Here is a 21,598-nt window from a genome sequence, read left to right on the forward strand (position 1 = left end):
GAAGCAGAGGCAGGGAACCTGCTGCGAGGGCTGCAGCCCACGTGCCTGCTCATCACGGGCTCCGAGCACAAGGGGACCGGTGGCCACGCTGGCCCAGCACGGCCCCTGCTGCGCCGGAGAGATGTGACTACTCCACAAGGCACGCACGTTCACTGCGGCCCCCGAGGGATCCCGCCTGGCTCCGAAGAACTGAGAGTCCAACAAAACACTCATTTCAAGGGGAAAAAAAAAAAAAAAAAGTAGCCATGCTCCCTGTTTTTCATTAGGCTCTCAGCTTAATATTTCACCAGCTTGTTCTGACACTTGGCAGCCAACGCACAGGACCTGCAGGGCTCGGCTGGCTCTCCAGTCACTCGCTCCTGCACCTTCCATCTGGGCAAGCAGCACTGCCGGTGCTTTGGGGCAGGTCTGGGTCCGGTCTTCTCCTCCCTCCAGCTCCCCCCGACAGCCGTGCTTGCCGAGAGCTTGTTTATTCACTCGGTGCTGCTGCTGCTCCAATTAACATTATCACAGCCTCTAAAGCCAGCACACCAGCATCAGTATGGTTAAAAAGTGTTGAGATGCTGATCTTCTTACTGGCCATAGCTTAATCAGGAAAGAAGAAATGAGAAGAAACAGTCAAAAATTACAAACTTGAATTTACTGCTACCAGCTGTTGAGAATGCTCTCCCTGAGTGCAGTCTCATGAGCCGTCATGAATGACAAAGGCAAAGTTGTTTGGGAAATGGATTTTCATTCCATTCACTTTAAAATGCCTTTCCCCCTATTCAACACTAGATCAGGAAGAAAGTTGAAATTTCACAAAGTCAAATTATCAGAAACGTTTACTTCAGGTCTGTGGAAAAGTTTGAGAAACTCCTAAGCTGACCCCACAAAATCAAAGGCCAGCAGGAACTTTTCCTGCAGGCAGCACTGTGCAGCTGGTGGGTGTCCAGTTCCACCCGCAGCGCTGCCTGCACAGCTGGAGACCCAGAGCCCCCTCTTCCAAAGACCACTTTTTCTTAATTTTAAGGCCATTCTGCTGGACAAAGCATTTTAGGGAGGCACAGGGACTTCCCAGGCTATAGCAAGAGGCACCTTGGTGGGTGAGAGGAGGGGTGTCAGGGCACAGGCAGCCCCTCGCCGGGAGACCCTCAGCAGAGCTCGGCTTCCCCTGCCCGGTCCAACAGCCCGGCAGAGCGGGGAGGACACCTGGGAAGGGCGCGAATAGAGAACTGAGCGCAGAGAAGTGTGAAACTTGAAGGGAGACTAAAGGAGAAGCTTTGGGAAAACACTGCAGATGGTATTTAGACAGAAGTAGGTGCTGCGACGTTTGGCCACCATCATCCCAGTATAGTCTCCTTTATCCCTGCTGCCACCGGTACCGGCACAAGTGCTCAGTGGGGATTTGTGTTTAGACGGGGCCGTGGCGAGTGTGGCAGGACCTGCAGAGCACAGGTCCCGAGGCAAGTCGGGGCCGGGAAGGCAGCCCGGCCACCGCCACGCACCCGGGAAAAGCAGAAAACAGAGTGGACGCGGCCTCGCTCCTGCCATCAGCCGGCATGGCACAGCCCCGGCTGCCCGGCGCAGGCAAAAGCCATTCTGCTGGACATGCTGCCAGGGCAGCCGGTACCACAGCTCTGGCAGCTCTGCTAGCCCTTATCGGCGCGAAATAGGCAGTATGCTAACTATAAGCCACAACAAAGCAACCGGTAAAAATCTCATCTATGCCTTAGGATCCCTGATGGAATCAAAACCGTGTGGGTTTTTATTCTGTAAGTCACTTGGACGGCTTCATTATCATAGAACAAAAGGTTTTTTAAACAGCGCATCGTTAAGTGCCACAATTCCAGCAACATACCCTTCCCCTCAGCTAACCCAGCCTGCAAGGGACCCTGCCCCGGGGAAGCATGCCACGCACCCACCACTGCTGCTCCGCAGCGTGGCCAGGTCACCTCTGTCCACATCGTGCTTCTCGCAGGACGCCAGGCGCAGGGGCACCCGCCCCGGCCATACAGTTGTACCCCCCAAAGGGACCGTCGGAAACCACGGTAATTAAGCACGCCAGTCACGGGGAGACTGTGGCTCCCGGCTCGCCCTTTCCCCGGTGCTGCCCGGCCCCCAGCCCCGGGAGAAACCACCACTGTCAAAACTCTGGCTGGGTTCCCAAATGGGCATTGTAGTGCTGTCACCAGCCCTCACCCACAGCTCTTCTGAGTCAGCCTACAGCTCACGAAGCAACAGAAACTATTAAGTTAGGCCACCTACACAGCTAGCTCCTCTAAATAAATTTAGTAAGTCAGAAAAGATAGGATACAAAAATTCGGTGAGAAATCATGTTTTTGAACAGAAATAACCAGACTCACTCTCCAGTTGCAGAAAATACTATTTCCCTTGGGAGGGTAGGAGTGCCAGCAGGCAGTGCCCGCCCAGGGCAGGGAGAGCCCGGGTACAGCAGAACGCTGAGGGGGCTTTCGGGACCTGAAAGCCTGCTCAAGGCATGCCAGACACGAAGCCAAGTATGAGGAATGTGGATTATGCACACAAAATTTAATCTATAGATTCAGAATATTAGCAAAAGTCCTATTACAAAAAGTACTGATAGGTTTAGTACTGGTTTGAATAATGTTAGAATAAAATACTGAGCCCCCCTCCACTGAAAACTATACTCAGATTCTGCAGGGCTTGCATTTAGGAAATCAGCTGTGCGAGCTGAAGCACAGCTGTAGGGTTCAGGAGGAAACCCCCAAAACCACAGTGCGGAGCAGCGGAGACTATAATAAGCCTTCAGTGTAACAAGAATTGAAATGGACTGAAAAAAGCCCACAATTTCCTAAAGCCATGCTCAAGTTTTAAAAGTATAAGGAGAAAAACCTTAAAAATGGAACAAAAAGTGAAATTTCACAGCACATAGGGATCTGCTAATGATGTTCAATGGGCAGCACAGAACCTATTACAGAGAATACTAAAGACCACGTACTATTCCTGAACATTCCCATTTAGGTTTTAACCCAACGGAGCTTTTCCTCTGACATAATAGAAGACTAAAGTAAGCCATTCAAACTTCACATTATTAAAAATGACATTTAGAAACTTCGACATTAGCTTTTTAAAATCAGTTAAGAAATGAAACGTCACTGTGCTCTTGGTTTATGCTTTTGCATTTGCTGAGAAATTATTTTCATTTACCTGCATAATGGCCAAGGCGAAAAAAGCAATTTGTTACAAGATTTTTGCTTTAAGCCTTGCCAAAACCGAAGAATCATCTTTTCACTGAAGAAGTGAGCCAACTCCTTTAGCTCCCATACGCAGATCCAAAGTTGTGCTTTTTGCTGGGATACTGTTTAAGGCTGGTGTATAAACCTACCTCTGGCACTGAGCCACTGATTCAGAGGACCCCGGTGTCCAATCCACTCGCATGCCACCTAAGCACTATTTTCTCCGTTACCATGTTTTTACTGAAACTCTCCGTTGCAGTTCTTAGTAAAAGTGGCAAAAATTTGGTGACTCACCCGCAGTGCTTAAGCTTCACTCGTCTGCTTCATTAAGCTGGTGCTAACAGACACACGTGTGTCAGGCCACCTGGCATCACAAAGGTAAAAGACAAAAAAAAGGAGTCCCAGCACATGCAACCTTCCAGTCCTCTTTGGAGGAGGGTCCCTCCCCAGCCCTCCTGGCAGAAAATGGCAGCAAACCAGTTCTCTAACCTTCCTGCTGCTGACACACGACCTGGCGAGCTTGAAATGCTGACACTTTTCCCTTTACCTCTGCATTGGCAAGGACTTTCAGGCAGTAAAAGCCAGTTGTTTGCTTTCTAAAGGGCCCAGCAATGTCAGGAATGTCACCATGCATCCAGGTGTAAGGACAGCAGGAGCTGCGCCCTTGGTGACAGGGGACTAGCAAAACACAGCAACCGGCAAGGGAAGACCGGGAAGGTTTCTTGCAGGGATACCAGGTACTCCTCCATCAGCACTGAGGAGCACAACCGCTGCTCCGAGGGCACGAGACGACAGTGATTATCAAGGCAGAAGCAGAAGGCAGACAGAGTTCCACTGTACAGTTAAACATCTGGCAGAGGATGCTTATGTGCACCAGGGGTTTTCCTGCAGAGCAAAATTATCATGGGGAAAAAAAATCTTGGACATCCCCTCTTAAACAACTCCATCCCGGGGACCACATCCAACATCAGAGGACGGACGCTGGACTTGAGCTTACTTTCTCAATCCGTTTCAGGTCCTAAGCCTAGAGAAAATCAGTGGCCCCAAGTCTGAGGTATCGTAACTCTCTCTCACACCCAGCAGAGACTGAATGCCTGGTCTTACGGACATTTCTGCCTGTTCACGGGACTTGAGTGACATCTGCGAGCCTTCTCAGGAAAGCGGCCGGGACTTACCTGTTGTTCTTGGCATCTCCTTCAACCACAGAGCAGCCTTTCCACATGCAGGCAGGAGCAGCCCTTCACTAGAGATGGGAGTAGACAAGCGCTCTTCCTGAAAGCATGGGGGAGTGGGGGCTTAGTTATTTTTGTTTTGCCTTTTTTTAAATTTTATTTTTTAAATGAACAGAAGGCTGCTTGTAACTCCCTTCAGCTAACTGCTGTAATGCTACAGCCAAAAGGCTTGGCAACACTTTTTGGCAGGGATTTCGTACAATAAAGAACTGTGTGAGCAGAAAACACAAAAACTACCTCACATAGCCATCAGCTAACCCTAGGCCTAGCTTGAGAAGTTGCTAGAAAAAAACCCACAAAGAAACTCCTGAAGACAGACAGACAGGGGCTAAGAAAGGTAGAACTGTTTTCTCCATGAGTGGGAGTACTCACTGCACAAGAGCATCTTTGCCAGCCAAGTAGTCTGCTCTGGAGATGGGCAAAGTGGATGCCCAGGTAAACAACTGCTTCATAAAGGCTTTACACAAGGTGCAGGAACACATTCCTTCGCTATATACTGCTGTCCTTTTTACACTTATTTTTGGAAAACAGGAAGCTTACTGATTTGTTTGCAGAGGTGGCCAAAATCAGTCTTGGGACACAGATGTCCTATTTCAGCACTGCATTTTAGTTTGCATGTTTTATACCACAGTCTTCCAACTGTTTTAAGGGAAACATATTTGACTCATTGTATGCTCTTACTGAGACTCAGCAGAAGGGTTTTTCTGCTGTTGAACTCTTCTTGTTAAACTTTGCTGTTGTTAAACAGAAAAGGGAAGCTCTGACCTCTCTTGCTGACATTCAAAAGACCACAATATGAACCGGCATGAACCAGGAAAACACGAGCTTGTATGTTTTCCGATCCGCTTGCTCTTCTAATTCGACAATAGTTCATCACAATGTTTGCTGCAACAGATTAAGAACAAACAGGAAGCAGAATCTGTGCAACGATCCGGTAGCTCAAAGGCAATCTTCTACATGCAGACAACATTTCACCTAGGAGTGAACCATTTTCTCCAGCATCAGAAGCAACAGATTACCACAAATCAATGTTTCTAGACTGACAGAATCCAAGAGAAAGCTAGACTAATGCAAAACCAAAAAAAATAACCGATGCAGTTTCAAAAGCTTGTTTATAGGCCACTTTAGTTTGTAAACCATTTGTACTCTAAATTTGGTACAAAAGCTATAGGCTGTTTGTTTTCTGTTTTTTAAAGACTGCTAATCATTCCTGGTCATGTGTAAGGATGAAGATCCTTTCTATCCAACAAGGTGTGTTCAAGGGGCCTTAAATTACACTCGTTGACTAGGTGTGAACACAAAAGTTAGTTCAAAACGTTAACTCATTCTCCAGTTGGAGCCATCAGGCTAACTACCTACCTCTACGCATGCAGCATGAGCAAGCCAAGGCTGTGCTGCCTGCTGTTTCAGGTGACTTAAGAAAGCACGCATTTAGGACACAAACCCATCCAAGTTACCAGGTGACTGCTTTTCAAAACATTGATTCTCTCAGCTCTGCAGTAGATGACAAGAAAAAGCTTTACCATATGCAATGACAGCCACATAGTTATATGTTGCACATTTTCCAAGTTTTAATAGACACAAAAGTGAGTCCATTGTACTTAAGACACTACAATGATTTCATTCTATTGCATGTCCTGCTCCAATTACATTTCTCAGAGTACAGTATTGAGTAAAAGTTTGGTAGCTTTAAAATTAACAAGTGTGTGAAATCTGTAAGTAAAATAAGCAGCAGCAATAATTTTTGGGATTTTATCAAGAATAGCTAACTTTTAAGTAATAAATACATTCCAAGGTGTGGTTTTTGCTGTTCTCCTAGTTCATTGCTGTATGACTTGTCAAGTTTTCATTCTAGGGTAAGATATCCTTAAGACTTTCCTGCCAGCCTCACACCAGAAGAGCCACCTAACTCCAAGTCCCGGTGCCTGTCACCTGTCCCAGATGAAAAGCAGTGCAATCTGACAAGGAAACTTGTCCTCCTGCCATGCGCACGGCAACCTCCAGATTCTCCTGGGGAGCGTGTCAGGATGTTTACAGACTTCGTGACCCTCTAGGAGAACAGCTGTGCTCTTATCTTCTGTTACCTTGAAGAAAGTAAAAGAGGGAGAGGTTACTGCAGGCAGCATGGAACGGACCAGCATTAGTGGCGAGGCACACGCTCTGGGTGTCCTCTAAATATAGCCAGGAATTCTCCTGCTCCCAGCTGGCCTGGCAGGCAAAACCAGCAGCAGCTACAGCTTTGGAAGAAACTCATCAAGTTAACAAACCCAAAGTAAGAGCAGGAATTTTCTCCAAGATAGACATGATATGAATTTCAGTGATGATAATAAATCTTTAGTCTCTCGCTTAAAGACGTCTAAGTCCCCATTCAGGGTGGGTTACTGTAGGTTAATCTGCCACAAGTCCCTACAGAGAGCGCCACGTGAAGAACATCTGCCTCCACTTTTCAAACACAATCTATAAAATAGGATTATTTTCCCCTCGAGAGCAAGCCGTACAGAAGCTTTTCTAAGTACCTGCAACCGCTCAAGACATGGACTGCTGCCGCAGTGCCCCAGTCACGCGCTGATGAAGAGGGAGAGCAGCCACGCCGCCTTCTCACTCTGCCTCCGGAGGGAAAAGACAGCCCCGCTCCCTCTCGGACCCCCCACCCTCCAGGGGCTCCCCCTCCCATGCCGGACCACTGCTCGTTTCAGGCTGCAGAAGCACGTGTGTGCCGCGGCAGCACTGCGGAGCCCTTGGGATGGCCGGTGTCTCTCGAAGGACCGCGCGGTGCTCCCCCCCCATGCAGCCGTCCGAAGGCAGATGCAGAGCACGACTGACCAGCCTTCGGGCAAGAGGAGCACGCGAGATGCTTGTTCTGAATTCAGAAGTCCAAAACCACACACTCCAAATCGCAGCTACCAAAAGGTAACGAAGCTGCCCACGCTTGATGTGTTAGACTGCTGTCATCTGGCCTTCTCGACAGATACCAGCCAGACTAAGGGCAGATGACAGGCTTGAAAAGATGCGTCTACTGGAGAGGGATGTGCCCATCAAAACAAAAAACTACAGAAGAGAAAAGCCCTCATCTGTACCCCTGCATGCCAGAGGTACTTGCACCAGCCCTGTAAGTCACGTTTACGGAGTGGAGGCCTTAAAAGAGTTCAAAGGGAGGATCGATTCGTCTTCAAGATCAAGTGAAGAAATGAAGACACATGAAACAGTGATACATAAATGAATGAAAAAATGGCATGGAGATCTGCACTTAGACTTTTCAACTGCAAAAGCATCACTGCACCACACTTCAAGTGCAATTCAGTTTGAGCCAGTTCAAAAGTCTGACCAGCCCCAACACACGTCCGTGCCAAATCAACTAACGTGGCCGAGTCAGAACTGCAGGACACACAGGCTCAAATCTGTGTTCCTGACAAACAGGATTAATGCTATGAAGCAAAAGATCAAAGACCTTTAAAAACCCCTCACAGTTGAGGTTTGCGACTTACAAATACAGAGCACAATAAACCAAGAACACCAACACCAAACACAGGAAGATTATCACATTTCCAACGCTGCTAAAAACACAGCGGCACCTCTTCTGCAGGCATGGAACCAAAAGCGACACTGATTTGCCCAGACTCAGCATCCAGAATGATCTTCTGTATTGCCCATACAATTGAGACATCAAAGAGCTGATTCAACACACCATGAACATCTGCCCTAAAACCTATATTCCAGAGGACTGCAATCAGCTTTCATAAACTCCTTTAGCATTTAGCAGAATCACCCTGCTCCTAAGAAACTTGGACGTCTCACAACAAGGCTCTATTACCTACAGTTGACAGAGTATACATTTATACTTAATCTTGCAGGAGAATCTATTCATTTGCCTTCTGATGTATGGTGAGATTTTCAAAAGCACACAACAAACTCACTTGCAGGCTTATTATCTTACATCTGCCAGAGCCTTAGTGAGGTCTACAGACCTGGCAGAATATCCCTCAAATGCTTTTTGCAAAAACCTGACCCTTTAGAGACAGATTACAGATTGAGAATATTTAGTCTAAACAGAAGAAAAATGCATTTCCTTGTTGAGGTTAACAGCAAGCCCTCAGGCCAGTTTTATTCTTTGCGATTTTCACACTTGGAGGAAGGAAGCATCACAACAGAAGCCCGAAGTCAAACAACCTCCCAGTGAAGGCCAGTGCAAAGGCAGAGGCTGCCCCATCGCAGGGACAGGGATGAGGCCAAACTGCAGCTGCTCACTGAGATTACCTGGGGGCAAAGATCAGGGATTCTCTCCTCTGGGAGCAGAAAGTTGGTGCTACCAGCAAAACGGCAAACTGCTTTAAAACAGCTGATGCTCCACGTCGTGAAATGTCCAAATCTCACACCCTGCTCAGCTCCGAGCGCCCGCAGACAGATGGGCGCTTGTCCCCGGCCTGGAAACACAGAGGTCCGCAGCCCAGGCTCGGCCAGGGGGCAGAGGCCACCCCCGTGAGAGCTCAGGTGTCTGTTTTAAGCAACCTCCTGAGCTGACCCAGGAGTTTTCAACATGCGCTCAGGAGGAGCAACACAGCAACAGTCACTCGTACTTTCTCGCTCTGTCGCTGGAAAACTTCAGATTTCTGTTAAAAAAAACAACCTTCAAGATGGAGCAGCAGCTTAAATGCTACATTCTGGACATTGCTGTAGCCTTGATACACGTATGAGTAATGAATACATAACAGACTGACTGACTCAGGACAACGGCACGATCTAGCAGCCTGCATGCTAAGCTGCATGTCAAAAGGAAAGCCAACAAAGCTCTCCTGAAGCCAAGCGCTTATTCATTACAAAAATAAATGAAGTTTTGGATCAAATAAAGCCATTCACAAATTCAGATTTAACAGTTGCCACAGAGTGCAGAAAACTGGTTTATCTTCCGAGAACATCACGTCCTGAGTGTGCTGATGCGTGGGGACCCTGCTCACGCCAGCTCTGCCCACAGCCCCGCTCAGGGGACCCTGCAGGTGACACAAGTACTGGATACCCCTAGTACCCCCTCTGCGGCACGGGGAGCACCCCGGTCCCCGCACCTTCTGCCTTCGTGAGAGTACCAGGAGCGGCACCGAAGGGGTTCCTGTGTGTACTGGTGTGCTGCTGGGCGTCCAGGGCTGCACCGCCACCACCAGCAGACGCTCACAGACTAGCTCCAGGGGAGGACCAAGAGACACGTGTGCCTGCCCGAGCTGGAGTTCGGAACCGTCTCCTTCAGACGGTTTCTCTGGAAAGCCCCAGAGTGCTGCAGTGCTGAAACCCTCCGCTGTCGCAGCCCTGCGAGCGGCACAAGCCCCGGTTACCCTGCCCATCCTGGCAGGTTGGGAAGCAACGGCAGCAAGAAGCCTGCTCATGTTCTCCATCCAAGCAGCTTATTCTGAGGAATATTTTCTAATGATAATGCAATTAACAGCAGGCCGCAATTAAGCATCGCCAATCAGTCTTCTTCCAGACATGTCCCCTTGGGGGAAGGGCAGCACGGCAGCCCTGGCTCAAGCTCAGAAGGATCAAGCGGTCGTACCTTCCCGCAGCCCTGAGGAGGAGGGACGGGGGCCAGGGGACCCAGAAGACCTCTGACAGGCAGCTCAGTGGCTCCCACAGGGCTTCGTTTCTAAAGACGGTACCTGCTTAACAGCCAGAGTCGCCAGCAGAAGGCGAGGGGAAGGGCAGAAAGGGCACTGCTGGCAGCGGTCCAGGAAAAGTCCTTCCTTCCCATGCTTTCCTACTGCGGGACGAGGGCTGGGGTTGGTGGGGGTTACTGGATTGCAGCTGGGAGCCCCGTCCCCGACCTGCTGAACAGGGTTTTAGAACCGTCTCCAACTCCCATGGCACCAGTATCCAGCTGACTTGAACAGGCTGGCAGCTATGTTCTCCAATATTAAACTCTATCATCCGAGCATCTCTATGAAAAATCCTGTATGGGGTTCGGGGGTTTTCTGCTTTTAGAAAAGGTTGCTTTCTGCATGAAGAAAAGGCTTAAGTTATTGGCTTGAATCAAAATAGAGCAAGTCATCATTCATAAAGGAAGTTAAGCCAGTAATTTTGCTACAATTCATTTCTTCAACTGCAGAGAGCACACAGGAAATATGCTTTATAAAGAAAACAAGTCTGTCTGATCCTACAATAGCAAGAACCTCATGCAGATTAAACAGAAACTGGTATGTCAGTTAAAAGCATTCACTCCTTCAGAAATTAATCAACTTAATGAAAAAAGCTTTCATTAAAAAAATGCCCTGCTCCTCCCTTCCAGAGAGACATGCATCCCCAGTGACCAAGAGATGATTATATGATTAATGCAGGGCAGCTGATGGAGTTTGTGTGGGAAAGGCTCAGGCACAACACGCCAGAGAGCGTTTGTGACCCTCTTGCTAATATGAGATGAGTCACATTCGCTTCCACAGGCAGAGGAGCCGCAGGTGGACCTTCGCTCCGTGCCACATCCACAGGGACCGGAGCACAAAGACGGGTGGGCGACACAGCCCTTGCCCTCGCACGCCAGACGGACATCGCCGCCGGTTGTGCGCGGCAGGATCCCACGCTGCTCCTGCTCCGGGGCAGAGGTGGCACCAGGAGAAGCGAGAGCGCACTTTCCAACTGACTGAAGAGCTGGAGATTTGGGGTGCAGGGACTGTAGGTATGAAGAGCACAAGCACTCCACAAGTCAAGGTATTAAGCCCCATCTCTGTCATCACTGCCAGACACGAGAAGCCTATTTCAGATGTACGTAATCTCAGGATGTGCGAGCGTTCATAAACCAGCTAATGCAAAGCCCACGTATTCTGTAAAGGTACACACAGGGTGCAAAACAGATGCATCAAGCAGACTTAAAAAAAAATAAACCAGGCACCAGCTCATCCTCATCTAGTTTGCAGGATACAGGCTAGTAGCTTCCTTGAGTCTTTTATGAGGCAGAAGTCAGAGTTTGTCACTCAGCCCACACACTCCTATTCACCTTGATCCCAGTGTCAGCAATGGGTACTTAGGGAAAAAACAAAACACGTATCAAGGCTGAAAAACAACAGTTTGCAGGTTTTTCAACATTCAAGGATCTTCACATCGATTTGGGGGTTCAAAGTCCTACCTTTCACACCTAAACATTAAAATGGGAACTATCTGTTTCACCCTATTGTGTCACCAGGCCTCACAAGCCAAGCAGCTGCATGTGGCATTAACAATGCATGGCTATTCCATGAAGATCTCATTCATTCCTCTCCTTCAGAGTAACAAGCACCCTTCTCTACAGAGAGCTATCCCCAAGTTTCAAAAAACAAACCCCCTATTCCTTCTTGGCCCAAAGTAGCTGTTCTGTACATGCAACTTGGAGGTGCTCAATACTTTGCAAACATCTGCTTAACCCGAACAGAAGTAGGATGAACTCTTGAGCCTTACCCAGAGAGGCAAGAGGACTCCCTCAGTAAAGGCTTTACCCCTTCGGCTGACCCGCGCTGCTCACTCCAAACCGCATGTCAGCCTCTGCCTGAGGTCCCACCCTGCCAAACTCGCTGTGCTTGGTGTGAAAAGGTGAATTGTACCCACAGCTTTAGACACCCCCATTTGACTTTAAAAACCAAACCAGTAAATAAATGCAATCCAGAAAAAGCTAGAGAAATCTCATTTTTACATTATTTGTAAAAGTCTTCAAGGAAACAAGTTTCCAGGCTCTTTGTCCAGACATCTCTCCTCACCACGTAGACGCAGCCTGTCTCTCGCCCCAGTAAGCAGCGGTGCAGATGGGGCTGCTCTGCAGAGCCTGGCCCCCAGCACACTCCACTGAAAGCACCCGTCGCCCGAGCCCCCGGCACAGACCCTGCTCCTGCACAGAACCAACCAGCACCAAGCCCACAGCAGGGCAGAGACACCACAGAGGGACACCCACCCTCTGTGCTCACCGCGGGCACACTTGGGCAGCGCAACTAGCAGATGCCTAAAGCTCCAGATGGGGCTCGGAGACCCTCAGTCCAGAGGGCAGCTTGCTCTGCTTCCAAGAGAGTTGTTAAGCCCTTCGGTTGATACAAATCTCCTTCGGCAGCTGAAGTTACAGCTCACGTAAGCAGATCGCATTCTTAGGCATCTGTGCAGCTCGTGTGCTGTTAGAAATAGCACAATGTATGGCCTGCTGGCATTTCCAAAAAATACGCCTGGGAGCAGAGAGTGGAGGGAAAGAGGGGCAACAGATGGCACAAACAAGGAGAAGCAGCACGGATCTAGATGTCTCCAAATGCAGTCGCGATGGTCACAAGCCAAATGTGCAAGTGCTTTCAGGAACAGGGAAATCAGCGGGATGCCACCAGACACGCAGCTCCAGACATCCAGCGCTGGGGCACACAAATATGCAATGCAGTCTAAAATAGACTTGTTCTCCTACTTCGTATTAGTATGCAGAGACGCTGACTCCAAGCTGTTTGAAGGAAGACTGAGAAACAGTAATTAAGTTGGATGCTTGGTTTTAGTTGACTGAACCATCTAGAAACCAGGCCAAGAAAAATCTCAAGCATCCATCTTCTGGGCTGAAATATTTCACGTGACCAGGCAGGTGTTTTTAAAAATTTAGCTATCACAGCAATCACCACCATGACTTTTTATATAAAGTTATATAACCTTTTTGTGCCACCGGTAGAGCAGAAGAGAAGAGGTAAAAGGAAAAAGAAGAGTGATTTATGTTGCTTCATAAACTGCTGGCAAGCAGTACTGGCTACATGCACATACAAAGCCCTGAACATCTTTGAAGGTGAAGTCATAACCCAATGTTCCAAATTTTACGTTAGAGCTTACTATATATAGCAAGTATGCAATAAGCTTTGATTTTGCTGTACATAGTAGCAGTGTGCTTTTTGTGATGAATGGCCAAGTATACTGATACTGAGGGTCTATTAAGCTAATAGCAGTAAAATTAAAACCTTCAAAAGCCAGTATTTTCAAGTTTAATGGTCCCACAGCCACAGCTTGGGGGTAGAGGGGAGAAAGAGAGGGATGAAGAATAAAGGATGTTCCAGACTGAAAAAGCAAATGAATATACATACTGTAAACTTGTTACATGCAGAGATGTATACGGAAATCTACAAGCAGGTTTTTTTATAAAAGGTTTTACTGCATGAAAGGGCTGTGGGCAGGGAGGGGAGATCTGTCATGAGGAGCCATTCAGAGGATCACAGAGCAGGAGGAGAGACCCAGCCTTGGCGCACTGCAGGACTTGCTCAGCCTGCCGAGCGCCCTGAACCTGCACGGACCGATGCCCGTAGCACCCAGCAGGGCTGGAGCAACACGCACTCCTTGAAAAGCCCCTGAATCCCAGCACACGATGCGTTCCCTGGAGCAGGGACAGGGCAGCCTTAGGAAACACGGGTCTCCTTCCCTCCCGTGCCCCAGCCTGCGGCAGAGCCGGAGCCGCGGCTTGTCCCCAAGGCCCCGTGTGTGACACCAGCCCCGAAGGATCCGTTCCTGCCCCGTGCGGGGGGGTCCCCTCCAGACCAGAAGCGTGCTCAGCACACTGCATCGCACGCCCTTCGGTCGCATTTCTCTCTGGTGGCTGAACACAACGCCCTGGGTATGCTAGCAAACCCGCTGTTATAAAACCAGAAATCAGCTGGGGTGCTCATCACTGTGAAAGACAAGGGAAGAACAGTCCTTTGGCTCGAGGAATCTGAAGTTTGTGCAGCTGCAAGTTTAAATATGACGTTATCATGGAAGTCAACAGCAAGCAAAATGCAAAAGCACAAGAGATTTTCTTATTCCCAAGAAAAAAGTCGAGGCCAGAGTGCCAAAGCCCGCAGGACTGGCTCTCGGCACAGGTCCCACGCAGGGACCTACCGACCCTGCTGAGACACACATGCTCGGCACGCCACGGGCAACACCTCCATTTCTCAGAAGACTTTCTGACCGTCTGAAACAACTCCGGAGACAAGAGTCCTGCAGCCAAAATGGGTGACGGATGACGAGCACCCAACCAGGCCCGCAGCGCAGCCTCACAGGCGGTTACACAGGGAAGCGGGGGGGGAAGCCGCAGGAACGCGGGGGAGGCAAAGCCACCTCCCCGAGGACGGAGGGGAGGGAGGGCTGCCCCTCGCCCATCGGGAGCTCAGCTGCGCGGGCAGCCACCGCTTCCCACCGGGAGCTCAGCACCGCCCCGGGCTTGGTGATGTCCACCCAAACGGCTTGGAGATGTCCATCCCCGGCGACACCGTTGCGACTCCCCGAACATCAGGCTCAGCTTCTTCTGGCCCTCTCCTGGCACGCGCGGCAGCGTGCCGAGCCGTGCCCCCCGGCCGCGTCTCTGCCGCGCCAGGACCCCTCTTCAGCTCTCAGCCACGGGCAGCAGGGGAGGGTGGCGAGCGGCCGCAGCGATCCCAAGGAGCAGCACACGCGACGGCGCAGCCCCAGCGAGCGCTGCTCCGGCGTGCCGGCCCTCGGACGGGCCTTCCTTAAGAGAAAGGCAAACGTCCTTCGCTCTGGGTTAGGGGCGACTGCCTTCCTCGCACTTCGCGCTGAAGGCAGCCACGGCGAGGGATCGGGCCGCGTCCCGGCTCCCACCGTGCCGGATCAGGCTGCCGAGACAGCACGGGGACCCGGCCTACCAGCCGGTCAGGGTCGGCGGGGAAGTAACACCGTCCGTCACCCTGGCGCTACCGGGGCCTTGGGTCTGGTCACAGCCGCCTGCTGCCAACAGAGGTCTGCGGTCACAAAAGCACGACGAGCGGTGGTGAGCCAGCGCCTGGTGCTTTAAAACCAGGTAGGAATAACTCGCCGAGCGCCCAGCTACGGCGCAGACATCTCCGCGGCACGGGCAGCGTGCACAGCGGCTCTCTGTACGTGACACACAAGCAGAAGCTACAAAGCAGCGTGAGAAGGTGCTGAGTAGGCACTTTTCTCCCGGCACTACTCTAAACCCAGAGTGTCTTACAAATTTGAGTTCTAAGGGCTGCTAGTCTGCCTGTTGTTTTCCCAGAAACCTTGTTTTACTAGTCAGTTAATGACAGGGTTTTAATAAAGTATATTCTTTGCAAAAAAAAGTACAAGGACAAAATATAAAAAACATAAAGTGATCATACCAGCTTTTCCAACCCAAACCAAGTTTAAAAAAAAAAATCCAATTGCTTCCAGTTTCATATGCATCCACAAATTACCTGAATTGTTTGTATGTTTTTTCCAGTAATTACCCTCCATGCTTTGCAGAACAGCATCACATGCCAGAAGACGGGAAGTTTCACAGCAGAAAGTGTCAACAGTCACACACTTCTGCTGTGCCCAGGATTAGCACAAGCGACGTTAGCTAAATGCTGCTGCTGAAGGCACCTCCTGGACTCTTGTTCTTGTTCGGTGCTAACGATAACAAGCCCCCGTGCAGCTGATGGTGAAGCGTCAGCACGACGGATTGTACAGCGGCAACATGCAATGTAACCAGTCAGATGCCTGCTCTTAGAAACTACTTCAACAGATACCACGTTGTACCGCCTTGAAAAGGCCTCAAAGCTTTCAGATATTTCACTGTAGCTCAAGCGTCATTGTGGTCCTAAGACTCAGGAATTGCAGACATTAGTGAAAACTTAAGTGATGCCCTTCAGGAAAGAACAGTTGATGAGCAACTGATGGAAACATTTCAGTTCTACTTTAGGGAAATTCAAGGAAAACAATAAAATGCAGTCCTCCTGAACAGAGAGAATTAGGTGCAGGGCAAGTCTCCGAAATAAGGAGTTGTTTTAGAAGTGATGTATCAAAACACTACACATGCTGGTCTAATCAGGAATCTAAGTAAACGTGACATGCAGAACATTGGAAGTTGTTTTGTTCTGCTTTTCTAGTTTTGAGCAACTGCAGTTGTTCATCCAACTATCATGTCATCTCCAGACTGGCAGATGGTGTTGGCAGCTCACCTTAAGACACATGTAAGATAGAAAATCATCTGTGGAAAGCCGGCTGAAGGAGGCCAATGAAATGGCTATATGCGTTAAATATATCTATATACCCATATATACACACAGCGGTTTGGCCAAAGAATACAGAGGGAGGGAAGGGTCTGGTGTAATCCATCCCATCCCATCATTTTCTTCTCATCATTCTCAACATGTTCTTCTTTCCCCCAGTTTACAGACCCGCTCCACCCCTTCTGCTCCATACCTACAGCTCAGATACCCACCGTGACTGCAATAACCCAGGTCTCCTCTGGAGCAAGTGCTGCTTTTCCTTCTTGATGCCTTGCCCTACAGCCTTTCACCCTGCATCTTGTGGCCAGGTCTTACCACTTGCGCCACACCTGCAGTGGTCCTGCTGGTAAGAACAGGCAGCATTTTCCTTAGGCTAACGTGTCATTGGGCAAACATCCTCCCATTTTGACTTCCAGGTCTGGACTTTGAGCTCCTCTTGGCCACACGCTTTCCTACTCCACATGGACTGACTGGCATGGCCAGTCTGACTGATCTGAAGCATTAGGTGCTTCTTCACCCTGCCCCTTCTCCTGCCCAGAAGCCACCAGATGTGAGCTCTGGGTGGGCTGGTATGCCATAACAGCAACAAGAGCTGCCAGTAATGGTGATGACATACATTCTGCTAAAGCTGTCCGAAACTGCACATACAAACACAGTGAAGACAGTTCAGAAGAAGGATGAAGCTTTCCTGCTCCTTTAAAGAGAGCACTATTCGTACAGGAGCGATGGATTTTGACCATAGTTCTTTCACTGGCGAGGACAGTGTATTCTGGGCATCAGGTTTATTTATACTCCAGATCTAGCTAATAGGAATTTGGGTCCAATCCAAACGCTCTTGATATAATAAAGTCTTCAGCCAGAGTTGAGCAGCATTTGAAGGGGCAAGATCAAGGATGAAGCTTAAATGCTGCTGCTGCAGTTATACATCTTTACTTGCTCGAGCATCCAGTCATCCAGACACCTTGAGCACACAGGATGAATATGCCACGCTCTGATTATTTACTGCAGCCAGGCTTGCTGAGATGGAATAACTCAAGCAAAGCAAGTCCTTCATCACGCTCAAGCATGACAGAGGGTACGAAAAAAAATAAAAATATCCTTCTTCCCCCCTCAGGATTACATGACCACTGACCATCGTAGTCCCACTGCATTACAGTATCTTAGAGAAGAATAGACAGTCTACAGCAGGAGTAGTACTGGCCTGCATACACACAGTCCTTCTAGCATGAAAAAGAGCAGAAAAATTTAAGGGACAACATAATGAACCACACTGTATAAAGCAAAAGCTTTGACAAGACTCTTCCTCATGATTAGTCATGGTTTTCAGACAAAAAGTTAATCCCTCCCCTTGTTTAACAGTATCACAGATGAGGTCTTGTCCAGATAGTGACGACTGGAAGGTTGTGAAATGATTCTAGATCTTATTCAAGTTGCTGGATTTTTTCCCATGGACTTCACTGAGGGCAGTGTAGTAGGCAGCATCAACTGGAATTACAGATGGTATTTCTAATCCCAATCACACCGCATCCTGTATTTTTAGGTACCAAATTTTGATCCTGGGCAAGGTTTTGGCTGTTTGGTGAGAAAGGGAGTACTATCCCCCTCCAGTAAAAGCAAAATGTGGAGGCATTACAAAGAATCAGTTCCCACATTTATGTTCCCACCTTATGTCCTCAAACCAAGAGGTTGCAGGCGAAGCCCAAAATAATTTAATTTGATGATCCAGGCCATTCCCCAGCAATGCACTGACATTTCAGACACAAGCCAAACCTCAAGTGCTGTGAGAAATATTGAAATACTGTTTCCCAGTTAAAGACAGCTTTTAGTACAATCATTTTGAAGAGCCATAAAGAAAGTGCCTTCATAAGAAATCCATACCAGAGGGGTCGGAGAAACCGTAGGGGAGCAAAGGGCCTCCAAGGGCCCTTTATTGTTATGGGTAACTGCTGGGCATCGGTACCTAGGTATGATAAATATAATCTCAATTCCAAGAAAGGTTTAAGTTCTTTGAACCAAAAGATATTTCAAAGAAACGTAAAGTCTCAGACCTATTAGCCCTCCAGCCACACAGGATGAGTTTTGACGCAAATGAAGTATCCTCAATACTTGCCACATCCTAGCTGTAAACAGTGCTAACACATGACTACCATTTTATTAGCTTTTTGAACAAGTGATGCTTGCTTCCTCACGATGTCAGCTGCTTTGTACTCCCCTCTGGGAGTAGGGGCTCCAATTCCCATGGTCCCCCCAAAGGTTTGGAACTAAAGGTTCTTCTCACCTCTGAAATTACCACCACCAACTAAGAGCCAAGCACTTAGGTTTAACAATTGCCAACCTCAGTTTTTATGGGAAAACAAATGCAAACAAACAGTGGAACGTAGATTAAAAAACACAAGGAGGTTTTTCATAGGAAGCATTAGTCCAGCAAGCACTCACCTGATACTGGAGGCAAAGTTATGTCTCAAACTGTGTTAAGAGATCTCTTATTTCTGGAGTCAGATGCTCTACTGCCTTTGCAGCTTCTGTGATAGCTTTCCGATACATCCCTTTCTTCTTGCGATTAAATCTCAGTTTGAAAAATTCAGAGAAAGGAGAGAGTTTTGAAACAGATAAGAATGAAGTCGTTGGAGAACCAAACCATGATACTTTAGCTTCTCGCCACGAAGGTTCTCCGTTTTCCTTCTGACTAAGGTTTATGTCAAGAACACGTGCTGGCCACCATGGAAAACCATGAATTTTACCCCAAACAATATCCCCCACTGAAACAGTTCTTCCATCTTCTGTGACACATTTAGACACACTTTGGGTATGCAGTCTAACTGTTAGTGGTGGCACAATTTTACGCTCATCTTTTGAAGATGAAGAGACGGATGCATCATCACCAGGCAAAAAGTCACACATTTCTGGTGATGTTACTTCTGAACTAGAAGACTTGGATTCGTCTAGACTGTCATTACTACACACCGATAAACTAGAAGAATCGGCTTTTCTTTTACGATAATTCATAAGGAAAGCCAAGTTATCATGCCCATCTTTACCCTGGGGAAATCTTTTGAAGTCATCATCTTCACCTGAACTCCCTGAAGATATCTCAGCTAAACTTCTGTCTGTGGATTCATCATTGTAAAATGCGCCAGGATTGGACTCCCTGCTGCTCTGAAGGACATTTATTTCGTCAATAAGTTCTGCCTTATAAATTGAAACACTCTGACCATCATTTATGCGATGGGGCTTCAGCCGTATCTTTGGGGGTGGGACATCCGCACTGGAATGCACCGGCCGCGTAAGCTTCAGTTTTGGAATGGAAGCAAGCTGGCTGCCTGCTGACTTGTCCATTAAACATTTGGTTTCTCGACACCGTTCAGAGTCTCTGGTCTCCTCTTGGTCCTCTCCTCCGTTCTGCAATATTCGCTCTGGACAAAATGGTTTGACTGAGCCATGAACCCGGGAAGGGATTTTTACAACTTCGCCTTTCCCTTGTGGAGTACTGTAGGATATTTTTATAACTGGCGTTCGATGTACTAGTTCCCCAGAAAACTTGTCATCCTCTCTCTTTTCTCTTTTGTTCCTTTTCTCCATGTAGTCGGACTCACTGTGCTTTTTCTGCTCTTTGTCCTGAATGCTCAGCTTCCTCCTGGTTTTAGCGTTCTGCCTAGCTGTGTTTGCATCCTCGGGGTTCAGAGTGTTTTTACACTTCTCACAGAGCACCTGTCTTGGCCGTAGCCTGATAGTGCTCATGATAAGCCTTCCTGGGTCTCTATTCCGTGATAAACGCCTCCTCGTCCTCTTTATAGTCCGTGGCGGTGGCTGAGGAACCCACTGGTTGTACGTGTGCCGTAGCCATAGCGGACGGGGAAAGGGAGCTCCCTCGAAGTAGGGGGGGTAAGGAGGAAGGCTGCCAGGCGGTGGGGGAGGCAGGAGGGGGGGTACTTGCTCATCACCATTTCCTTTGGGAGGCTTTTCACCAGCAGGCTGCGTCTCTGTCTCGCCCTGCATGGCATCTCCGCCATCAGCAACTCCGTTAGCGCAAGTGTCAGCGGGAGGGTCCTCATGCTTGGGAAAGGAGGATGGGAGACAAAACAATCCGGACCTAAAATGGGGTGAGAAGGACAGGGAGGGAAAGAGACAAAGAGTCAGGATGTTTGAAAGGTGCTTCTCTGGGAAAACTATGCATAACAAACATGCTAGTTTCTTTAAAAAAAAAAAAAAACAAACAACAAAAAAAAACACAACCAAAAAAAAAAAAGCCAACCGCTCCCACAACTTCAATATACTAAGAACGCAACATTTTCCCTTGACTTTTAAGACAAGGCAGCCAATTCTGCCACTGAAAAAAATAATAGCATTTCAAAATTTAGGAAAGGTGTCCTACTCTTCCACCAGAAAAGGCACCGAGATCAAAATCTCTATTTCCATGAACTCTTGCAAAATGTTTTGCTCTAAGAAGTTTTAAGTTTTATCACGCAAAGCAGTTTATTTTATCAGCAGGCTGGTAAAGCCACGAGGAGCGCTGTGATACAGATTATGCAAGCCTTCTGGGAGCTATTAAACTTCCTTTCTTCACACAGTACTTGCACAGCCGATTTTTCAGCTTCTCTTTCAAAATCTGAGCATCTTGACTGGGATGGATTACTTGCGCTTTCAAGCCACAGGTACACCAGTACACAGCTCTGTTCCTCTGCCCCCAGTCTCTTCCATATATGACTTTGTTATAATAAGGAATACACTACTACTTCAGAATAGCAAGATTAAGAATCATGATGTACTATTGTTCAATGCCAAGTCTCATTACAGGCTACCAAAGTCTGGATACAATATCTTGCATGTGTATCAGCAAAAGCAAATCCTCTGAAACGCTGAAACTCACAACTGCGATTCACATCTCTGGATTTCTGCACCAGAATTTATGCCCTTGGCCTGACATTAGAAATATTATGCTAACACAGCACTTGGACAAATATTTGCCCTGAAACAGTGACTCAGAACCGGCAATGGTCACTGTCTTGGCTTTCCAGAGATACTTCTGTAGAGAGTACACCATCAATGAATTGTTACAGCTTTTTTAACAAGAACAAAATGCTGTATAGGTGAGCCACTAAGAAGCCACAAAGAGATGGAGAACAGTTACAGACCAAACACTAGTTTTAGTTTAGGATGCTACGTTTCCCATTCTCCTCCTCGCTAGCCATCACTCTCCTTCCAACCACTAGCAAGGGAGGAATTTCTTAGTGGT

The 21,598-nt window shown here is 48.2% G+C and overlaps 1 protein-coding gene across 3 annotated transcripts; it reads right to left on the reverse strand.

Moving 5' to 3' along the window:
• Positions 1 to 3,176: 3,176 nt before the first annotated feature.
• On the reverse strand, positions 3,177 to 20,451 carry PWWP2B (PWWP domain containing 2B). 3 transcript variants are annotated; one of them, XR_775290.1, is made up of 6 exons: positions 18,802 to 20,451; positions 6,362 to 6,513; positions 5,789 to 5,923; positions 4,970 to 5,314; positions 4,373 to 4,469; positions 3,177 to 4,082 (listed from the first exon to the last, which is right to left on the reverse strand). XR_775290.1 is itself a non-coding variant. In XM_010581939.1 (2 exons), the coding sequence occupies exon 1, from the start codon at positions 20,359 to 20,361 to the stop codon at positions 18,820 to 18,822; it is 1,542 nt and encodes a 513-aa protein (XP_010580241.1). In that variant the 5' UTR covers positions 20,362 to 20,451; the 3' UTR covers positions 5,937 to 6,513; positions 18,802 to 18,819. The 3 variants fall into 3 exon arrangements, 1 of the variants encoding a protein (XP_010580241.1); XR_775289.1 differs by having other exon boundaries at positions 4,970 to 5,923; XM_010581939.1 differs by lacking the exons at positions 3,177 to 4,082; positions 4,373 to 4,469; positions 4,970 to 5,314; positions 5,789 to 5,923 and having other exon boundaries at positions 5,937 to 6,513.
• Positions 20,452 to 21,598: the final 1,147 nt, after the last annotated feature.

This window comes from Haliaeetus leucocephalus, unplaced genomic scaffold (genome assembly GCF_000737465.1).
Source record: "Haliaeetus leucocephalus isolate CR32 unplaced genomic scaffold, Haliaeetus_leucocephalus-4.0 Scaffold830, whole genome shotgun sequence".
NCBI lineage: Eukaryota > Metazoa > Chordata > Aves > Accipitriformes > Accipitridae > Haliaeetus > Haliaeetus leucocephalus.

What these genes read in the sequence shown, in the direction of transcription:
- PWWP2B (XM_010581939.1), bottom strand. Translation starts at nt 20,361, where the DNA reads ATGCAGGGCGAGACAGAGACGCAGCCTGCTGGTGAAAAGCCTCCCAAA.